The sequence below is a fragment of the Miniopterus natalensis genome, chromosome 5 (genome assembly GCF_054644295.1).
Source record: "Miniopterus natalensis isolate mMinNat1 chromosome 5, mMinNat1.hap1, whole genome shotgun sequence".
Lineage (NCBI taxonomy): Eukaryota > Metazoa > Chordata > Mammalia > Chiroptera > Miniopteridae > Miniopterus > Miniopterus natalensis.
In genome coordinates, this window is record NC_142085.1 from 38,274,476 (window position 1) to 38,293,313 (window position 18,838).

Genomic DNA, 18,838 nt, shown 5'->3' on the forward strand with positions numbered 1-18,838 from the left:
TCAAGGAGGTGATACTAAAGATATCTAAAATGATAAGAAAGTCAGCTCTGCTGTTACACCCGTCCTTCTACTTGTGAGAATCCTACCTGTTCATTAACAAATGTTTATTGAGTATCTGCTACATGCCAGACACCATTCTAGGCTCTGGGGATCCAGCAGTGAACAAAACAGCAGACAAAATCCCCAGCCCTTTGGAATTTATGTTCTTTTAGGGAGTGGTGGGCAAACAAACATATAAAACTCACAGTATGTCAGATGCTAAGTGCTAAGGTCAAAAATGAAGCATTGAAGGCGAGTATGAAGTTCTGGGGTGGCTGGTAAAAATGTAAAATCATGTGATTAGGGAAGACCTCACCGCGAAAGTGAACTTTGAGCTGGAAATGAAAATCTGGCATCTCGCCCAGGGTTGGCAAACTTTTTCTGTAAAGGGCAGCTAGTAAATACTTTAGGCTTTGGGAACCACACTTCCTTTGTTGCAGCTACTCAGCTGCCATTGTGAGGCAAAAGCAGCCTTAGACAGCATGTCAATGAATGGGTGTAGCAGTCTAACAATGCAAATTTATTTATGGACACTGAAATTTGTATTTCATATAATTTTTACATGTCATGAAGTATTGTTTTGAATTTTTTCAACCATTTAAAAATATAAATAATAGATTTGATCTGTGGACCACAATTTGCGTACCTGTGAACTAGCCTGAGGATTTAGCAGTGTCCCCTTTAGTTGCTTTGGGTGATGTGTAATGGCACATGTTTGAGTGATAAGGTAAAATGCACCTTTCGTGCTTTTGTAGATATATCTCCCTGCTGTAGGTTCAACAACTTTGTTGTTGTTTCACAGAGAAAATGAAAATCTATCTGTTTATTCAGTGACGAATATTCACTTCACATATATTAAGTTCATATTTTACAGCTTTTATGTCTAAGCTCTGCTGTGCAGTAATAGCTTTTATTTTCAGTTCATCATATTACAGTATTTCTGAAGACATTTGAAGTAGCAATTAAATTTAAACAAGTAGCATTGCATTTAGATGCAAACTATAGAAAACTTGATTCAAGAGTGGCTTAACTAATTAGGGGTTTGTTTGTCGAATACGGAAGGGTTTAGAGTAGGCTGCACAAGACTGGGTGACAGCTGTGAAATGTCATCAAGGACCCAGGCCCCTACCATTCTGTTTGACCGTCCGTAGCATATGGTGTTGGTTTCCACAACTGCACAGTGGCTCCTGCACCTCCCGGCACCGCTTCTGCATTTCTGCAGGGGGACGGGAGGATGAAGGGCAGCGTGGGCTCTGCCTTTCCATTCATTAGGTGGAGTCGTCCCCAGGAACATCTGCCTTATATCAGTGGCCAGAGCTGAGTCGTGTGATCACCCCAAGCCGCAGAGGGGAGTGGTTAAACAAATTTTGTAGCTGAGCACATTGCTTTCCTAAACAAAACCAGGTTTCTGTGTTAAGAAAGAAAGGAAGATGACTCCTAGGTAAATAACTAGTATTATGTGCTGTGGCTTACAAGTGTGTTTAAAACAAACGAACCAAGCAGGAGCTATAGGTGCCTGCCTTCCACTCGTGGATAAATCGACCTGGCTCAGTGACTGTTACCCAATAATTCTCTTCCATGTGCTTCCCAAATTTATTCTGATATGGTTGTAAGGTACACTTAGCTTCAGAGCGGTCATACGTGGGGAGAAGAAAGCTCTTTGTGTTAAGGAAATGACTATATAAGTTACTGTTACTTGAATTCTGGAGTTGTGCCCAGCACATGAAGTGCCCTCCATGGCTTCCTGTCGCCACCCAGGATGCCTTTCCATTACCCAGGCCCTGCGGGCTCCCAAGTGCCTGCCTCTGGAGGCGGCCTGTCTCCTGCCACTCAAGCCTGGGCTCCCCCAGTTCCAGGCCACATTCACCTTGGCAAACCTTAAATACAAGTGCTTGGTGGCATGACTCATCTTCCTTCCTGATGTTAATATCACAAACATCCACTTCAGAACCTCCCCCTCTAGGTTACATTTGTTCTTTTTGTTTATTTGGGTGATTTGCTGTAGTACTTAGTTAATTTTCTGTGGCCTTAGCCCTTTTCTAAAATTTTATTTTAATCATCTGGCCATTCTTATAAGTGTAAGGAAACATGGAAGCCGATGAGTAATAAAACGCTCCGAGTCCTGCTTCATGTCCTGCTTGGAACCTTGATTTACGTAAAGCACCATCTCTGTGGCCTGCACCGCCGCTCCCCTCCGGGCTGTGAAGCTTACATGAAGCTCTCTTTCTGTCTCAAAATAAACTTCTCCTGTTTAGTCTTTTGACTATTGACACATTCACACTGTTCAAAAAAATTTTAAGTTTATACAGGTAGAGAGTGAAAACTCTTGCTCCCGCTTTGTCCCCATTACCCAGTTCCCATTCCCCTGACCCCTAAGCTTCTGTTAATTTCTTTATCACCTTCAAGAGTTTTTAAAAATGTAAAGACAAGCAAATACAAATGTGTTCTTATTTTTCTCCTTTTTTCTTTTCAGAAAAATGTGCTTAGTGTACTCACAACCCTGCTCTTTGTGTTTTTTTCACTTACATATATATCTTAGAGACCTTTCCATAGCAGTGTTAACGGTACAACTTCTCCTTTTTTCTTTTTAAGTTGCATAGTATTAAAGTGATCTCTCTGAAACACAAGCCTGGTCATGCCTCGCCTTGCTTCCCCCTTTAAAAAAGATAATTCCTTACATTTTACACCTTACAGAGCTGTCAGCCATTACCGTGGTTAGTGAGGAGATAGCTTTTGCTTCCTGAGCATTGTCAGTGTGTAATGATGCATTTGAAATCTTTGGAGGGAACAACAACCATGTCTCTTTCTTCTTTACTTTTACTGAAATATAATTGACATAACATTGCGTAAGTGTAAGGTGTACAACATGATTTGATGTGTGTATATATAGTGATATGATGAGTATAATACGTTTAGTTAACATCCATCACCTCACATTGTTTGGACGTTAATCTTCTACAATACAACTTTCAAATATTATAATGGGAATGTAAATTGATGTGGCCTTGTATTTTTTAAAAAAATATATCTTTATTGATTTCAGAGAGAGGAAGGGAGAAGGAGAGAGAGATAGAAACATTAGTGATCAGAGAGTCATTGATTGGCTGCCTCCCGCACGCCCCTGACTGGGGATCGAGCCTGCAACCCGGGCATGTGCCCTGGCCGGGAATCGAACCCCGATCTCCTAGATCCTAGGTCAGTGCTCAACTGCTGAGCCACACCCAGCCGGGCTGTCCTTGTATTTTTTAATGAGGTATAATTGACATACAATTTTATATTAGTTTCAGGTATGCAACATAATTGTTCAATATATGTGTATATTGCAGAATATCACCACAATAAGTCTAGTTAACATCCATCAGGTCATGCTACAAATATTTTTTCTTGCGATGAGAACTTTGAGATCTACTCTTAGCAACTTTCAAATATACAATACAGTATTGTTAACTATAGTTACCATGCTGTTTATATCCCCAGGACTTATTTATTGTATAACTAGAAGTTTGTACTTCTTGTCCAATGTGGCTTTGTTGAAAAGCAATTTACTCTGGGTCCACCCTTTCACCTGGGTTTCATTCATAGGGCTTTGTCCGGTAGTATTGTGAGAAACAGTAAGAGATTTATAAAGGAGTTTAAATAGGGGACTAACATAAACACACACTAGGGCCTTAATCAAAGTAGGCAACAACTTTTGACATCAGGAACAATAAAATCTACCTTGTAGGGTTGTAAGGGGGAATTAAGTAGGATGGATGATACTTTTTTGCAAGCTGAAGTTTCAAAGTATTATCACTACATTTCTGAAATTGTGTATCAGTGAGGGGAAAAAAGTTAACTTTTCAGAAATGAAAAGTGGCTTAATTCGAGAAATTAAATGCCATTATCAATTTAGATTTATAATCATACAGTAATTCTCATTTTATAATATCAGTTTGCTTAAAGATGTCCTATTATGTCAGCTTTTTATTTCTGTCCGTACTGACTTTGCTCTTGTTAGTCATTCATAGACTTCCGCCCAGTGATCACAGTCTCTTTGCTCATGGCATATGACAGATTTCCACCTCAGGGACATCTGTCATTGGGGCTTTGGGGGAGGGGCTGATAGAGGCAACTGGTATGTGACAGCTTGCCCTTCAAATATTTTACTTCCTACGACAAGAGGTCTTTCTCGCCGCTTGATCTCTCAAAAGGATTCTTTTCTTTGGCTGTTACAAGATTTACTTCACTTAAGTGTGTTCTTTGTGCAGATTTTCCAGAATCATTTAGGAAAACCAAGCTTTTTTCCTCACGTTTTACACACTGTGTTTAAGACATTGGCTGTTGTCACCCCATCTAAATTAGTTAATAGAGATCCTTAAATTAAGAAGCTTGGTAACATTTTGAGAACTACAAATGTGTGTGCAGCTCTTCAGGAGCACACCTGACCCCTAGTGACTGAGGAAGGGAGCGTGACAGGTCGGAAGAATGGAGAGGATTAGGAAATAGAGAGCAAAATAGAATGGTGCGTGCTGTTTGCCCTCCCCTTGGGAGGAGAGGACGTTTGTCGCTCCTGAGTTGATGAAAGGGTGCGTCCATGCCGGTGGCTATGGCCGTGGACTAGCTGAAGGAGGCTTCTGAGGGGAATAAAAATGTTGCTGCCCCCGGGAATCAATGAAATGTCGACATCTCAGATGGAGTTTCAAGTGGTTTTGTGCAGAGAACATTCCTGGCTCTAAATGTCGCCTCCCGGGGGTGGGATGGGGGAATGGTGACGGCCTGCTAAGCGCTGTGTGACTCTCTCACCCCGTACCTGGCCTGTCCGTCCCAGGCAGCCTGAGCTGTGCCCCTGAGTTCTGGGGAGTCCAGGTGACGAAGCCGTCGTGTCAGGACCTGCTTAGACGGCTTTGTTGCATTTCCACAAAGTAGACAGGGCATGGCGCCTACGTAAATCGCCTCTTGTTTTTGTTTTGTTTTTATCAGTGACCCCTGACGATGAGAAATCAAATCTAGTTCAGTTGAGCATTTCTTTTTTTTTTCTTCTCTCTTCAGATAAAGAAGAAGCAGCAAGATGTGGTTAGATTTCTGGAAGCCAACAAGATAGAGTTTGAGGAGGTGGATATCACAATGTCAGAAGAACAGAGGCAGTGGATGTACAAAAACGTGCCCCCGGAAAAGAAGCCCGCTCAGGGCAACCCTCTGCCACCTCAGATATTTAATGGTGACCGATATTGCGGAGTAAGTAGCTACATTGTTATTACACTATTTCTTTGCAATACTCAAATCACAGAGTCACCTGGAGTACAAGGGGGTTTTCAGTGAGGACTGGAACCTCTTCATCCGGTGCCTGTTCAGGTCCACAGGTCTAACGAAGGAGGAGGTTGAGAAGGAGGGGGTATGAGTCCAAGGTCACAGACAGTGTGTGTGAGTCTGAGTGCATGTGTGTCTGGGAGTTTTCCTGGCTCTGCTTTGGAAAAGGGGGTGAGAAGGGAAGCTGTGTGCATGTTTTTATTGTGTCCTAAATTTTAAAGCATATTTTTTGATTAATACATTTTGGGGGCAGACTGGAAGGGCTAATTATTCTTGAGTCTTTTTTTCCTTTACAGTAAAAAAACTAATAGCTGTTTATAGACAGTAGTTTAATTTTTATTATAATCTGGATGAATCATTATGAACCTGTAAAATACATTAGGTGCTTTCCTGCTGTATGTAGCATATGTGAAGATGAACTCTCTTTTGTCTAATTATCTATTTCCTTCTCACCCTTAGGTTAAGAAAAAAATCAAGACATTTCTTTCTAATGAGCCTTTAGAATTTGCCTTTTGCCAGAGCTCTAGTATATAAGTCAGTGTTGATTTTGGGACCTATTCTCCAGTTCTTTAGGATCGCCTGGCGAAGGGCAAGGGGCTAGGCTACAGTGCTCAGGTGCTTGAGGTGAAATGAAAAGCTGGGTTGCCACTAGGTGGAGAAAAGGGGTAACAGTGTTTTTGCTGGTTTGAAAGGAAAGTTTCCTGTGTGCATAAGGAAGAATGAGATATTAAAACAAAGCTATAAAGATTGAGCACAGTGTTCTTATATATGTGTCAAGTGGAGAATCCTGAACATAGCACTAGATACAGATTTGAGTTCTACTACTATTTTATGTTGGCTGTGACACCTTTAGAAAGTCACTTGTCTCTTTAAGTCTCAATTTTCTCATCTATAAGTACATTATATATAAGAATAAAGGTTATTTTTTTGTGGAACTTTTTTATATCCTGATCTCATATTTTATTAGGAGAAGAATGTAGTAACCAAGGGTGTATCCCATTCACAATTACTGAGTCTAGAAAATGTATTCTTGTGCCTGCAGACCAAAAGGAGGTAATAGTTGAAAATGTGTGGAAACTGTACAGTTTCAAAATAATGTAAAGCTATTAGTCAAACAGTGCTAGAAGGCTTAAAATAAAAACCTAGCAGTTTTCTGTTTCTCAGATTTTGCAGGTATGATAATGCCATTATTCTAGTCTTATAGTTGAGTGGTAGTTTGGCTGGGTATAGAATTCTAGGTTTGGAAGAATTTTGATGATTTTGCTTCATTATAATTCTGTTTCCAGTTCTGCAATTTAGAAGTCTAATGCCATTTTCCTCGATCTGTTGTATGTTTTTGTCAGTTTCTTCTATGCAAATTTTTAAGGTCTCTTTTTTTACATATATGAGATTTCTAAATTTTTTTGGTTAATTATTATAAGCTGTTATTCATTCACTGGGTTGAATGCTCAGTAGATCCTTATAATGTAAGAATTATAAAACTGAGTCATTAAATATGTTATTGAGTTTTCTCTAATTAACTAGGACTCTGCTTATTACTCCTCACCCCCATGTCAAGCAAACCTGTGCCTCATTACTGTTATTATGGCATTTATCTCATAGAATTTTCTTTTCTTTTTTCTTCATGTCTTTCCCTTCAATCAGTCTCTAATTTCCTTGTGCTCACTTTCCATAGGCCCTGTGGCATATTTATGTTAGTATCTGGTACCTATCAGAATGCTAGGAACATAGATCATATTTAACAAAAATTGGTTCCGGGAATGGGTAAGTAGCTACACAGATGTTTTCAGCCAAGCAGGGACCTGCCCCATTCTGTTGGGTCTTGCCTTGTCAGGGTTCTGAGCATTTGTATTCTCATTTTATTAATAAAAGTCAAAGCCAAATGCCTCAAAAGCAAGCTTACCGAAACTTCTAAATTTGCAATGAAATCTGTTTCAGAAATCGCCTCTATTAGAAGCTCACATATTTGACAGGTAGAATTTCCTTAGGAAACTTTTGATATGAATTTGAAAATCTGTATTCCAAGGCCTTCAGTCTAAAAGATCACTTATCTAATCAAGGAGAATCTTCTCCTTCAGCTATTTTACAATAAATAATCTTATCTGGCATTCTCCCAGCTACTAGAAAAGGAAGAGCTGGGTGTTGGGGAAGGGATGATATAAAGTCCTCTTTATCGCTGATTGCTGATCAGCTGTATGCCTAGAAGCATAATAATTTAATTAGACATTCTTTGCAGTTTTATCTCTTCTATATAACTCTAGTTTTTATTCTTCTGTCTATAAATGTTTAATCTTCCATTTTCACCTTACTGAGATGTTTGCTTCAATATTCTACAGTGATAAGTCCCTGACATGTTTTTTTATAAAAACAACTTGTGCTGTGAATTTTGAAAACCTTCATCCAGACAGTTTCAGGCTACCCAGTTGCATGTTTAGCAGTGTATTTTAACTGATATCCAAACTGATGGTTTTCCTTTTGTTAAAATTTTTCTCTTTCTGAGTCTTATGCAGATATAATTAATGAAAAGAAAACAAAACTGTTAAGACATTAAGGCCATGTTGATATAAGTGTTAAGACAATAAAGCCTGTTGACAGGAGGGTCAAAGCAAGGCGTCAGTTTTCCTCTGCCCTTCTTTATAACCGACCTCCCCCAGATTCCCAAGATGTATCCTTTTTATGAGGTTCTTAAGTTATCACTACTCTGTTTCATATACTAATATCTGTATTCCTTGATTTTAAATGTAGACAGTGTTTACCTTTTTCTTTGAAAGATGAAGAGAGATTTGCATTCTTATAGCTTCTCTTATTTCTCCTTTATTTTGATTTGCACACATATATGCACATGCACACATACTTAAGCATTGCTTAAAGTTTATAACAGTCACATTCCCTTCTGTAACTGTAGGAACTATGATAATATGTAAATATTTATATTGTTTTGAACATATAAATACTATTCTCTACAGAACTGTTTAGTTCTGTGAGCAGTCACAGAGGAGGGTATTTTACTAAATCCCAGTGGCTTAAAAGAGAATGACAAAAGTGTCGATATTCAAGAGATTTTCTTAACTAATTTTAGCCTTTCCACTTACTCTTGTGGGTAGTTATTCAAATTTTATTGCTGGTTCCTTTTGCTATGTTTAGCACAAAAATATTTTCCATCCAATTTCAATTGGTTTTTGGGTTTTTGCTTGCTTTGCCATCTTGTTCTAGTATGGTTGGAAATGTTAAGTATGAATTAGGAATTTAAAATCCTCAGCTTTGGGCTTACTCATATCTTTAGTATTTGGCATAAAAATTGCTGAATGAACCTGTTTTAGACAACCACATCTTACATACCCTACCAGGATTGGAACTGCCAACTATTTTTTCCTTCTATACTAAGATTTCATAAAATAGAATATAGTACTAACTGTCTTTAACCACCAAATCAAGAAGTCCTGCTCAGAGGATACCCTCAGGCTTGAAACTTTAAGAAGAAGGAGCCTTAGCTCATTTTAAGCAGCAGCAGCAGCAGTAATTCTTATAGTCTTAAAAAGAATATTGAAAAACATTTTTTTGCCCTGGCCGGCATGGTTCAGTGGTTAGAGCATCAGCCCAAGCATCGAAGGGTTACAGGTTGGATTCTCGGTCAAGGGCACGTACCTGGGTTGCAGGTACCATCCTGGCTCCAGTCAGAGCACATGCAGGAGGCAACCAATTGATGTGTCTCTCTTATGTCCATGTTTCTTTCTCTCTCTCTCTTTCTCTCTCTCTCCCTCTCCTTCCCTCCCTCCCACCACTCTCTCTAAAAATCAATGGAAAAATATCGTCAGGTGAGGATTAATAGCAACAACAACAAAAAATATTTTTTTTAAAAAGATTTTCTTCCTTCAGATAAACCAAATTTTCTTTGGCTCATTTGGAATTGATTACTGCCACCATTTCCTTGTAGGGCTTGTGTTCTTTTTGTTCCCTGCAACCTCCCGTTTGGATATGTCCTTGGCACGTAGAAATAAAGTGAATCTGTCACTTAATTGTCATTGACTTTGCGTGGGAAGCGGCACAGCTTTTCAGAGTGGCTGCTGTGGGTTTTCCTCACAGTTCTCTTAGGAAACACTAAAAGGGCAAAGAACTTTAAGGGCTTTGTCTCAAATGCTTGTCTAGTCCATAATAGTCTAATCGCAGTGTGCGGCCAATGTCCTTAAGTAAGCTCCTTGGAAGAATGAGACTATTGTGAACTCTACCTGTTGTAGATTTTATCATGGGCTTATAAATGTCTCTAATATTGGTTTTCACTGGAACACAAACAGAAGTATAGGTGATGGGAGTCATTTTTTTCTTTCTAAAAGCTATTTAGCTTGCTTTATTCTTAAAATTGCAACATTCAGATAAATGTTCCGTTAGTAATAGTGCTCAGTTATGCTGATACCTACATAGTCCAGAAATGTTTGTTTTCATAAGCAGTTGACACTGGAAACAAAGGGAATTTTTCATGCTTCTTCTTTAATGTGATAAAAACGGGCAGTTTTATTCTGCATATGCTTTGTGTGTTTGTACCCTTCTCCAGAGGAGCTGTTTCCTGGTCATCAATAGGAGATTAATTGTCCTGAAATGTGTCATTTGCAGACGTGTATTTACAAACACTTTATAGTGTCTGACTATAAAGAATTCAGCAGGCCTATTTAGAAACTTTATAGCGAGTTCTTAAAATACAGCCATTTTAACGTTTGCAGTATAAACAGTAATATATTTTTTAAAATATAAGCCTGATAAGTGAAATGAATCTGGTAAGAAAAATGGATCTTTCTCTCTTATTGGGGAATGCCTAAGGCCATAATAACTTGTACTAATAATCAGTAGGATGTGATTTTTTAATTTCTAATACTACTTTGCTCTTATTTCACATCATACTATTGAATTTATTATCTCTGGAAGGAGGTTTTAACCATTCAGAAATCCTAGATTTTAAATTATCAATCACGTACTCTTTGACTAAACATGACAAGGAAAACAGTTTAACCTTTACACTTTGAGATTCATCAGACCACTCAAAAGCTTTTGAATGTCAAAAAGTAAATTGTATACATAATTCTTTAAAACCTGTAAGTAATAGAGTAGAAATAGGATTTATTAAAATTATGTTGCTACCATGAGATTAACTAAAACATGGCACATCAGTCATTAATTAGCAGACAACTAATTCATCCACTTGACAGGTATTATTGGTAACCTGGTGTGTGTCAGGTACTGTTCTAACATTGACTTTTACAAATGATTTCATTAAATTATTCTGCTTTTAAAGTTAATTACCAAATTTTATACTTGTCACTTTGGAAGGAGTTAATTACCTTAAGTGACAATTTCTAAACTGTTGGGAGGATCCAATTTAGTGTTCAGGTAAGAAGCCCCCTAGCTATAGTTATGAGGCACTGAGTTAAAGGTTCATAAAAATAATGCTTATGATGTTTATGACAGAGATACTGTTAAAGAGGATTTTTTATCTAAATGAGAAATGTTGCCCTTCTGAGATTTCTAAATATCTGAAATTTCTAAATATTTTTGTTGGTGACTAAAATTTATGAGAACAGTTTTGATTCAATGTTAAATGGATTGTGTATAAAGTTACATATTTTCTCTACATGTATAGATTTTACATGTCCTGTTTTATATATGAAACTTGCTTGTGAGAGTTAACTTTATTTCTAGTTTTGTGATATGAGGAACTGTAATTATTTTTAAATTAAAGTTTTTAATATAAACACAAACCTGAATTATACACATTTTTATTGTAACTTGCCTTTTGATCTTTTACATGCAAGATATTTTCATGTTAGCGCTCTAGTCTTTTATAGTGAAATTCATGCTACATTTATAGAAATTGAGTCAGGCATTGTTTCTCATTTTTTATTTCTTAGAGTCCTCGTTTTTTTCCTTCTTGCATTTTACACTAACATGAGAGATTATTAATCAAGTAGAAACAAGTAAAAGCCCTTTCAAAATTCAAAACAGGGACAGCATTTTGATAAAGTCACTAATTCTAATATTTTATCTCTCACTATTGTCTCTTCCATTTCCTGTTCAGTTAAACCAGAGAGAGGTAAATTTTTCAAATAGGTAGCTTTAGTACCTGGGGTATATAGGTGACTTTACACCTGGACACAGCTAACAGCCCGTTTAAGAGCAACTCTCCTGAATGCTGCATCATTTCATAGAATCCTGGAGCTTCAAGGGACTTTGGAAGTATCTGATGCAGAAAGGAAGAAATAGTCTGAGGAGGTTAAATGAGTTGATGAAGGTCATATAACTCAGTAGACCGCAGGACATCACATCTACAGATGACTGAGCATATATACCACTCATTTTCCCAGAAATCAATCTGTCACCCAGATAGTGGTTGGTGAGTGGAAATACAAGACTTCTCTTCTCCTCAGCCTTGACTAAGAGCTGACCACACAGCTCCTTTTAAGCCACGTTAAGAATTTTAATCTGTATTGTAAGAGCAGTGAGAAGTCTTAAAGGAAAGGACTTAAGAAGAAGGCAATATGATTAACATCTTATTTTTAAAAGATTAGTCCTCACTTGAGAATGAGTGGATGGAAATAGGTTAGAATGGAGGAGGGTTGATAAATTGGGGTGCTACTGCAGAAGTCTCTCATGGATTAGGGCAATGGGACAGCTGTTGAAAATGGAGAGGCTACATGAATATGAAAGATAGTTACTGGCTGAGGAAAGAGAGGCCTCCTGTGGTACTTGATTTCCGACTTGGTAGAGCCCATTAGATGGTGGAACCATTTTTCTTAGAGGTCCATCTTGTGGTGTGGCAGGAAGATGATGAATCGCGATTTAAATCCCTTAAGATTAAGAGTCTGTGAACAGTTAGTTCTTATGTTGAACCGGAACTGAGAGGAGAAATCAGAGCAAAAAATGTGAATTTTATTAGGGCCACGGCTCTAAATGATGTTCTCTAGGGAAAGAATTTAGACTGAATAGTGGCCGAACATAGCAGGGGAGGAACACGTACACCAGTTTTCATCTAGTGAATATCTAAAAGGATGAGATATATCTGGCTGTAGTTTAGCTGTCTTCCTCTTGTTACCACATTAAATATAAGCAACAAATGATCAGCTAGATAATGTATATGTTGAACAGAATTTTCTTGAACCCAGTGAAGTGTCACTCAACTGTTTGGAAATATCTTTGTTAATAAGAATATTTATAACATTTTCAGTTCATGGGATTTTGCCTAGATTCCACATCAAATTTAGACTTGCATTATTTGTGACATAGTTTTCTTATAAAACAATTGTAAAATTTTTCGTAAAATTCTATGAAATCTGATACTGTGGAGTCACTAAGAGCCTCCAGCTGCCCAGTTGACAATCGTCTTCGCTTGTGTATCTCATACAATTTCTCAGACTTAACATTTTGAAACTCAACTCCAGCCTCACCCTGCTAAAGCATTTGGACAAGAGAGTCAAATAATTCAAAGATTTTTTGATCAACTGAGGCATGCTTTGCAAGAAGCAGATCTCTGTAAGTCTGCGGCTCATTTAGATTCCTAGACAGGTTTCAGAAGTACCTGTGATGCCACTGGCTTGCCTTAGCAGTGGATTCATTCGAGCTCAGTGACTCATTTTACAGGGTGCCCCACACTTGGTTTCCCCTTGGGCAGGAAGCATCGTAGAGGACAAAAACCATCAATTGCAGCATCAATGAGAGCTGGGCCCAAATCTCAGCTCTTTCTCATGTACTGGCTGTCAAACTTGGGCAACGTTTTCCTTTTTGCCCTGAGCCAGTCCCTAGCCTGGTGGGCTGTGGTGAGGATCGAGTGACAGACTGATTGTAAGGTGCCTCGCAAAGGTAGTGCTTCAAAATGATTCTGGTCCTGCCAGCTTACAATATTTACTCCCAGGATAAAGTTATCCAAGGGGCCTCTACCGGATTTTAAGACTGCTTTGTATCAACTTAGAAACTGTGCAGTATTATACGTGCAGACTTTTGAAAAGAAACAATTGATGAACATATTGATCAGAATTCCTTAATGGTTTCTTTTGTGAAAGTGAAAGAGAGAAATGATTCTGCTTCTGAGGCAAAGGTAAATGTTACAGAGTTTAGTTTTCTCTAGTTTTTATTTGATCTTCTCATTCTCTCTGAAGACACAGTCTTAAAGAATGTAGACCACTTCAGAAGCAGGATAGAAGCACTCACGTTGACACATGGAGACCTTTACAGATTTCTGTTTACCCAGGGATTTTTTTTTAAAGCCCTAGATAACAAAATATCAGGAGTAGAATTGGGAGGCAGCCTTCCATATTGAAGCGCTAGAATAAAATCTTAGCTCAGAGCGATTTCACACAAATAAATATTAGTTTGGCACATGAAGGAAAGGGAGTGTGTTCCAACTTCACCTCCGTTGTCAGTGTTTTATGTTTTAATCCTGTCACAGGCTTTGGATTAAATACTTGTTACATTTATCATCATACTTAGAGAAATTTTTAGGCCCAAGCAGAGCAAATTAGTAGATTTGTATTGCTCTTCCCTGGCCTGGATGGAGCAATGGTACATTTTTTATTTTCATAAAGAATTTGTCAAAAGCACCAAATACAAAGATAATTGTTTGCTGTTTATTTATTCCTCCCCCTTTTTTTTCTAGGATTATGACAGTTTTTTTGAATCAAAGGAAAGCAACACAGTCTTTTCATTCTTAGGCCTGAAGTCACGGTTGGCATCAAAGGTAGGTAAATCTTTTCTTGCTTTAAAATTCATCTTCAGTTGTTCTTAATTGTTCTCAGTTGAAGTGGAGGTGTTAGAGGAATGCATATATACCCTAAATATTTAGATTTCGCTTTCTCAAATGCACAGTTAGAGGCTGCCCAGTGTAAAAACACAAAAAGAAGACTAGTTTTTTTTCTTTCCAGTTTTCAATTCTTGCTGTATATAGACTTTATTTTTACTTATAATTTATTTAAAATTTATATCCCTTTTGAAGAATTTAAGGTAGCAAAAAGTAGTAGGTGCTTTCTGTTTTAAAGTGCATGTTTACATTACTTTATGTTTTTTGAACTAGCAGCATCAAAGTCATACTTTTAAGGTCTTTTGCATATTTAATTCATTTAAATTAAAACAGATGGTCTGCAATAACAAATAGTCAACCTTGAAAAAAACTCTACAATTCTTAAACTAATCAAAATGTTCTTAAAGCTACTTCATTGTGTCATATGCCTTTTTTTTTTTTTTTTTCGTCTTATGTCTTTTAGAGAACATAAAAGGCTCAAGGTTTTTTAATATTTAGACCTAGAAATGATATATATTATCACAACTTTGTGAAGCACATGAGTTCACTTTCAAAATAAAAACTAGCATTTCCTTATTAAATAAGGTAATATTTTGATTATTATTTCCCTTTTTAAAGACATTGGTTTTTTATTTATTTATTTGTTTTCTTTTTTTTTTTTTAAATTGTATTGATTTTTAGAGAGAGGAAGGACGGGGGAGAGAGAGACATTGATATGAGAGAGAAATATCTATCCATTGCCTCCCATGCATGCCCCAACCAGGGATTGAACTCACAACCTGGGTATGTGTCCTGACCAGGAATCAAACCCACCACCTTTTGGTATATGGTATGACTTTCCAACACACTGAGCCACACCAGCTGGGTTGTTTTTTTTCTGATTATAAAGGTAGCCTAGGCTCATTTAGAAAAATTGGGAAAGTACAAAAAAGTGTTGAATAGAAAATAAAAATCACCTGTTATTCCACCACGCAGAGATGACCACATTAACATTTTTGGTGTATTTCCTTGCCATCTTTATATATATAGCAATTGAGGTTTTTACTGTATTTCGATGAGACTGAGTTCTAGAGTGTCATTTTTAATACCGAATTGAAATGAAAGTGCATTACTGGGGACTTTGGTGTCTCTAAGTAACATGTCATTTGCGGCTACACAGGATTTGTACCATTTCTGGAACACTTGTGGGAGGAATACAGCAACTATCAATGATATAAATTATACACCAGCACCTGTAGTTTATAGCCGATGGGAAATCTTGCTTTGTTTTTACATCAGTAAGTCCACAGATGGTTGTGGGTGGTTTCCATGCACATGTTTTAAACAGAGGCAAAACCCACACGTATAATATTAAAAGGTTCTTAAGACTATTTTTATAAAGGTGGAACATTAGAATACTTGTTAGGAAAATTGTAGTATTTTGTAACATGTTTCATCCAAGGATATTAAACCATCCGTATTTATCTTCAAAGAGCTAGAAAAGACTGTGGTAGGAGTAATCTAATGGATGCATAAATCCAGTGGACATCATTGTCTATGCAAAAGCCTTTTTAAAAAAATGCTGTGTGCTTGCCTTCTTTGTTCTTATTTTCCATAAAGGTTTGACTTTCTTGGGGACTCTGTGGGATGACTGTTCTACTCTTTAAAAATATTTATTCTCGCCCGGCCGGGCGTGGCTCAGTGGTTGAGCATCGACCTAGAATCCAGGAGATTGGGGTTCAGTTCTCTTCTGGGGCCCATGCCCGGGCTGCGGGCTCCATCCCCAGTGGGGGGCGTGCAGGAGGCAGCCGGTCAATGACTCTCATCACTGATGCTTCTCTCTCTTTCCCTCTCCCTTCCTCTCTCTGAAATCAATCAAAAGATACCTTTAAAAAAAAGAAAAAACATTTATTCTCTCAGAAATTTCTCTAGAAACCTACCATCTGTAAAATAAGCATTCTCCCATGACAGTTGGTGTGGATGCCACTGGCAGCGCCTGGTTTCCGCAGACCGTTCACAGGGTGCGCGGGCTCCGGGCGGCCCCGCGCTTCCAGCCGCCGCTCTCAGGCGCCTGCGTCGGTCCCTCTGAGCAGGAGCACGTGGCACCCGGATGGAAGTGCGTGGCACAGTGTGTGGACCACCCCGCCATGAATCATTTGGGGTTAATAGCAACTCATGCTCCATTCACCTTCATAGGAGAGAAATAAGAGTGTCTTTAAGAGCAATTGAGCATTTCCCTCCTTTCTGGTTACTCATTTTTACCTTGGTGCTAATTCATTATATAATCTATGAGGCCCAGACAGAGCGTCCACAGGTGTAATGCAGTAGAAGATGGAGGCCCTCTTTCCTGCCCTCTCCACAGTATACACACATAAAACTCAGGGCTAGAAAGCCTGCCAGGGAACATAGGATACCATTAGTGCCTATAATTGCTCTTACACAGTGAGGAGAGAGAAGAGAGATGGTAGGAAAAAAACACTTATGGGCCCAGAAGGCACAGCTGCAGTGTAGACTGGCAATTCTCAAAAGTAAACTGGGGAAAGGAAGGTGGGAGGTCACACAGTTGGCAGCCTTCAGGCCACACTGACTCTAGATGTGTTTGCACAAGATTTTTAGAAGAATTTAAATGAGTTGTGTTAATATTTAAAATAACAGATTCCCACTTTCCTTGAAAAGTTGAAAGGTATGGAAACCGTGGGGAAAACCACTTTCTTCTATGACTGGCTGGAGCCAGCAGTGTTTTGCCCATCAAGTTTGTTATTTTAATAACTCAAAGCAGGGACTGAAGTAGAAGTTTCTTTCAGTTCACTGCCATTTGGGGGTGATAACAGCTGGTAAACCCCTGGGCACTGAGCAGCCAGAGCTGGAGCAGGGCGGAGGCCCCTTATGCCAGGTGTCTCCTCAGTGGTTGAAGCATGGAGCCCTCCTGGGGTTTGGAGCAGCTGCTATGGACCAGTAGGCATGGCCCTACAGCGCTGATCTTCACTTCTGTCACTCCACAGGGCCCCTGAGGGAGGGGACCCACACATCCCGCTCACCCAGGTGTGAGTGGAACAGTACCTCTAAGAGGTGTCTCGGCAGTTGTTGAAACGTGGCTTTCTTTTCACTTTTATATTTCGCAGGTCAGGTGTTTGGCATTTAAATCTGGCCTTTTATCCTGAAACCCAGGATTTGTTCTTATCAATCACATGGGGGGTGATTTATTGTGATTCCCAACATCTCTGTTCCTGACATTTAAAATATCACTGCCAGTGTGAATTTTCTTGTCAACATAGTGCAATAACTGACTTTTTTTTTTTAAATAAATAGGCAGAACCTTAGAAGACAAGTGGAAGACGATGGAGATGCATTTTGGAGCGCCCCCTGGTACTCAGCACACACCTGCTTACCTAATGCATCACTGTGACAAAAGCCACATGCATCATCAGTAACTTTGCTTGCATTTGGAAAAGGTGTTTTTGGAAGACATGGGTATAATGGGATTGCATGATTGCTTTAAACCAAATCAGAACTGTGGTGGGTTTTTTCTTATTTTCAGAATTGCCTGCAGTTGCCTCGCTCACCTGGAGGTACTGTAACCTGTTACAGGTGTGCTTCCTTAATGACTGAAAGATAAGTGCCGGGTACCATCAGAGAGAAAATGTTGGATCTCCCTAGGTTGTAGTTGATGCCATTATTGCTCAGACCTGATTCTTTTTAAGCTGCCTGGATTGTAAAATTTGTCTTCCAGGATATTAGAATATTTTGATCAGAAAGAAAAAGAAATACTGGTTGACAAAGGGATGAAGATTTTTGCTGTAAAATCACAAATGTCACTATTCCAGTGCTTTGTAATAACACCTATAGAAAGAGTTGGATGTTCTAGCCTCCTTTCGATAATGTAAACTCTTACCCCCATAAATCCTCCAAGCTCCTACAGATGTTCCCAGAAATCACTGTTGCAACAATGTGTGATCAGAACCAAGTTACAGGGATTAAAATAATTGCTATTTTGGAAAATAGATGCTTCTTTATCTCTTACAAGAGGAAAGTTTCACCTAAATGCATAAGATTGCTTAAAAGATATATTTTAAGAGGTGCACTAATTAGATAGTAAATTTATAGGAAAAGTGACTCATATCTGAAGGCATTTTCAGCTCTAGCAGCTTATACATTAAGTGCACATATATTTTTAAATGCAGCTACCCTGACTAACAGCTACTTATTCTATTTTGTGAAGGGATTATATTTTTTTGATAAAGGAAGATCTTCGTTAGATATATTTTGTGAACCCTTGACTAGGCATATTAAAAAATGCTAATATTGCTGCACATTTTAATTTTTTCCCTTTCTTTCTATTGGTTCTCTAACTTTGGTAGTTCATCTTTCTGGACAATGCACTGTCACGGATTTTTCAGAGTAATGTAGATACCTGTTCTCATTCCATATATGAGCTCAATGAGTTTTCAGAGCAGCATATATGAGAAAGGGGCTGTTGGAGATAAATCTGAATTGTACTTGGCATGCAAAATCTTTACTCCCTTTGGAGTGGATGCTGATAAACACTGAACATGTCTAATTTATTAGGGTAGAGGCTCCTTTTTTGCATCCTTGACCCTGCTTACATTTTTTAGAGTTTTTAGTTGCCAAACATGGGAACAGTCTTGAATAGGACCAACTGTCAGAGGGCTGCCTAAAATATTCTGCTATTCTCAGCATCCCGATTCAGGACCTGCCATTTAGATTCTGAGCAGGAAGTTTATAAGAAATTGAAAGGAT

The 18,838-nt window shown here is 38.4% G+C and overlaps 1 protein-coding gene across 1 annotated transcript in view; it reads left to right on the forward strand.

The window, feature by feature from the left end:
- Positions 1 to 17,789, forward strand: part of SH3BGRL2 (SH3 domain binding glutamate rich protein like 2) — a 42,819-nt gene extending 25,030 nt beyond the window's left edge. Inside the window, exons 2-4 of the mRNA XM_087817481.1 lie at positions 5,068 to 5,253; positions 13,961 to 14,041; positions 17,390 to 17,789. Of these exons, the coding sequence (XP_087673607.1) occupies positions 5,068 to 5,253; positions 13,961 to 14,041; positions 17,390 to 17,401 (279 nt within the window). The 3' untranslated portion in view covers positions 17,402 to 17,789. The remainder of the gene's footprint in view (positions 1 to 5,067; positions 5,254 to 13,960; positions 14,042 to 17,389) is intronic.
- Positions 17,790 to 18,838: the final 1,049 nt, after the last annotated feature.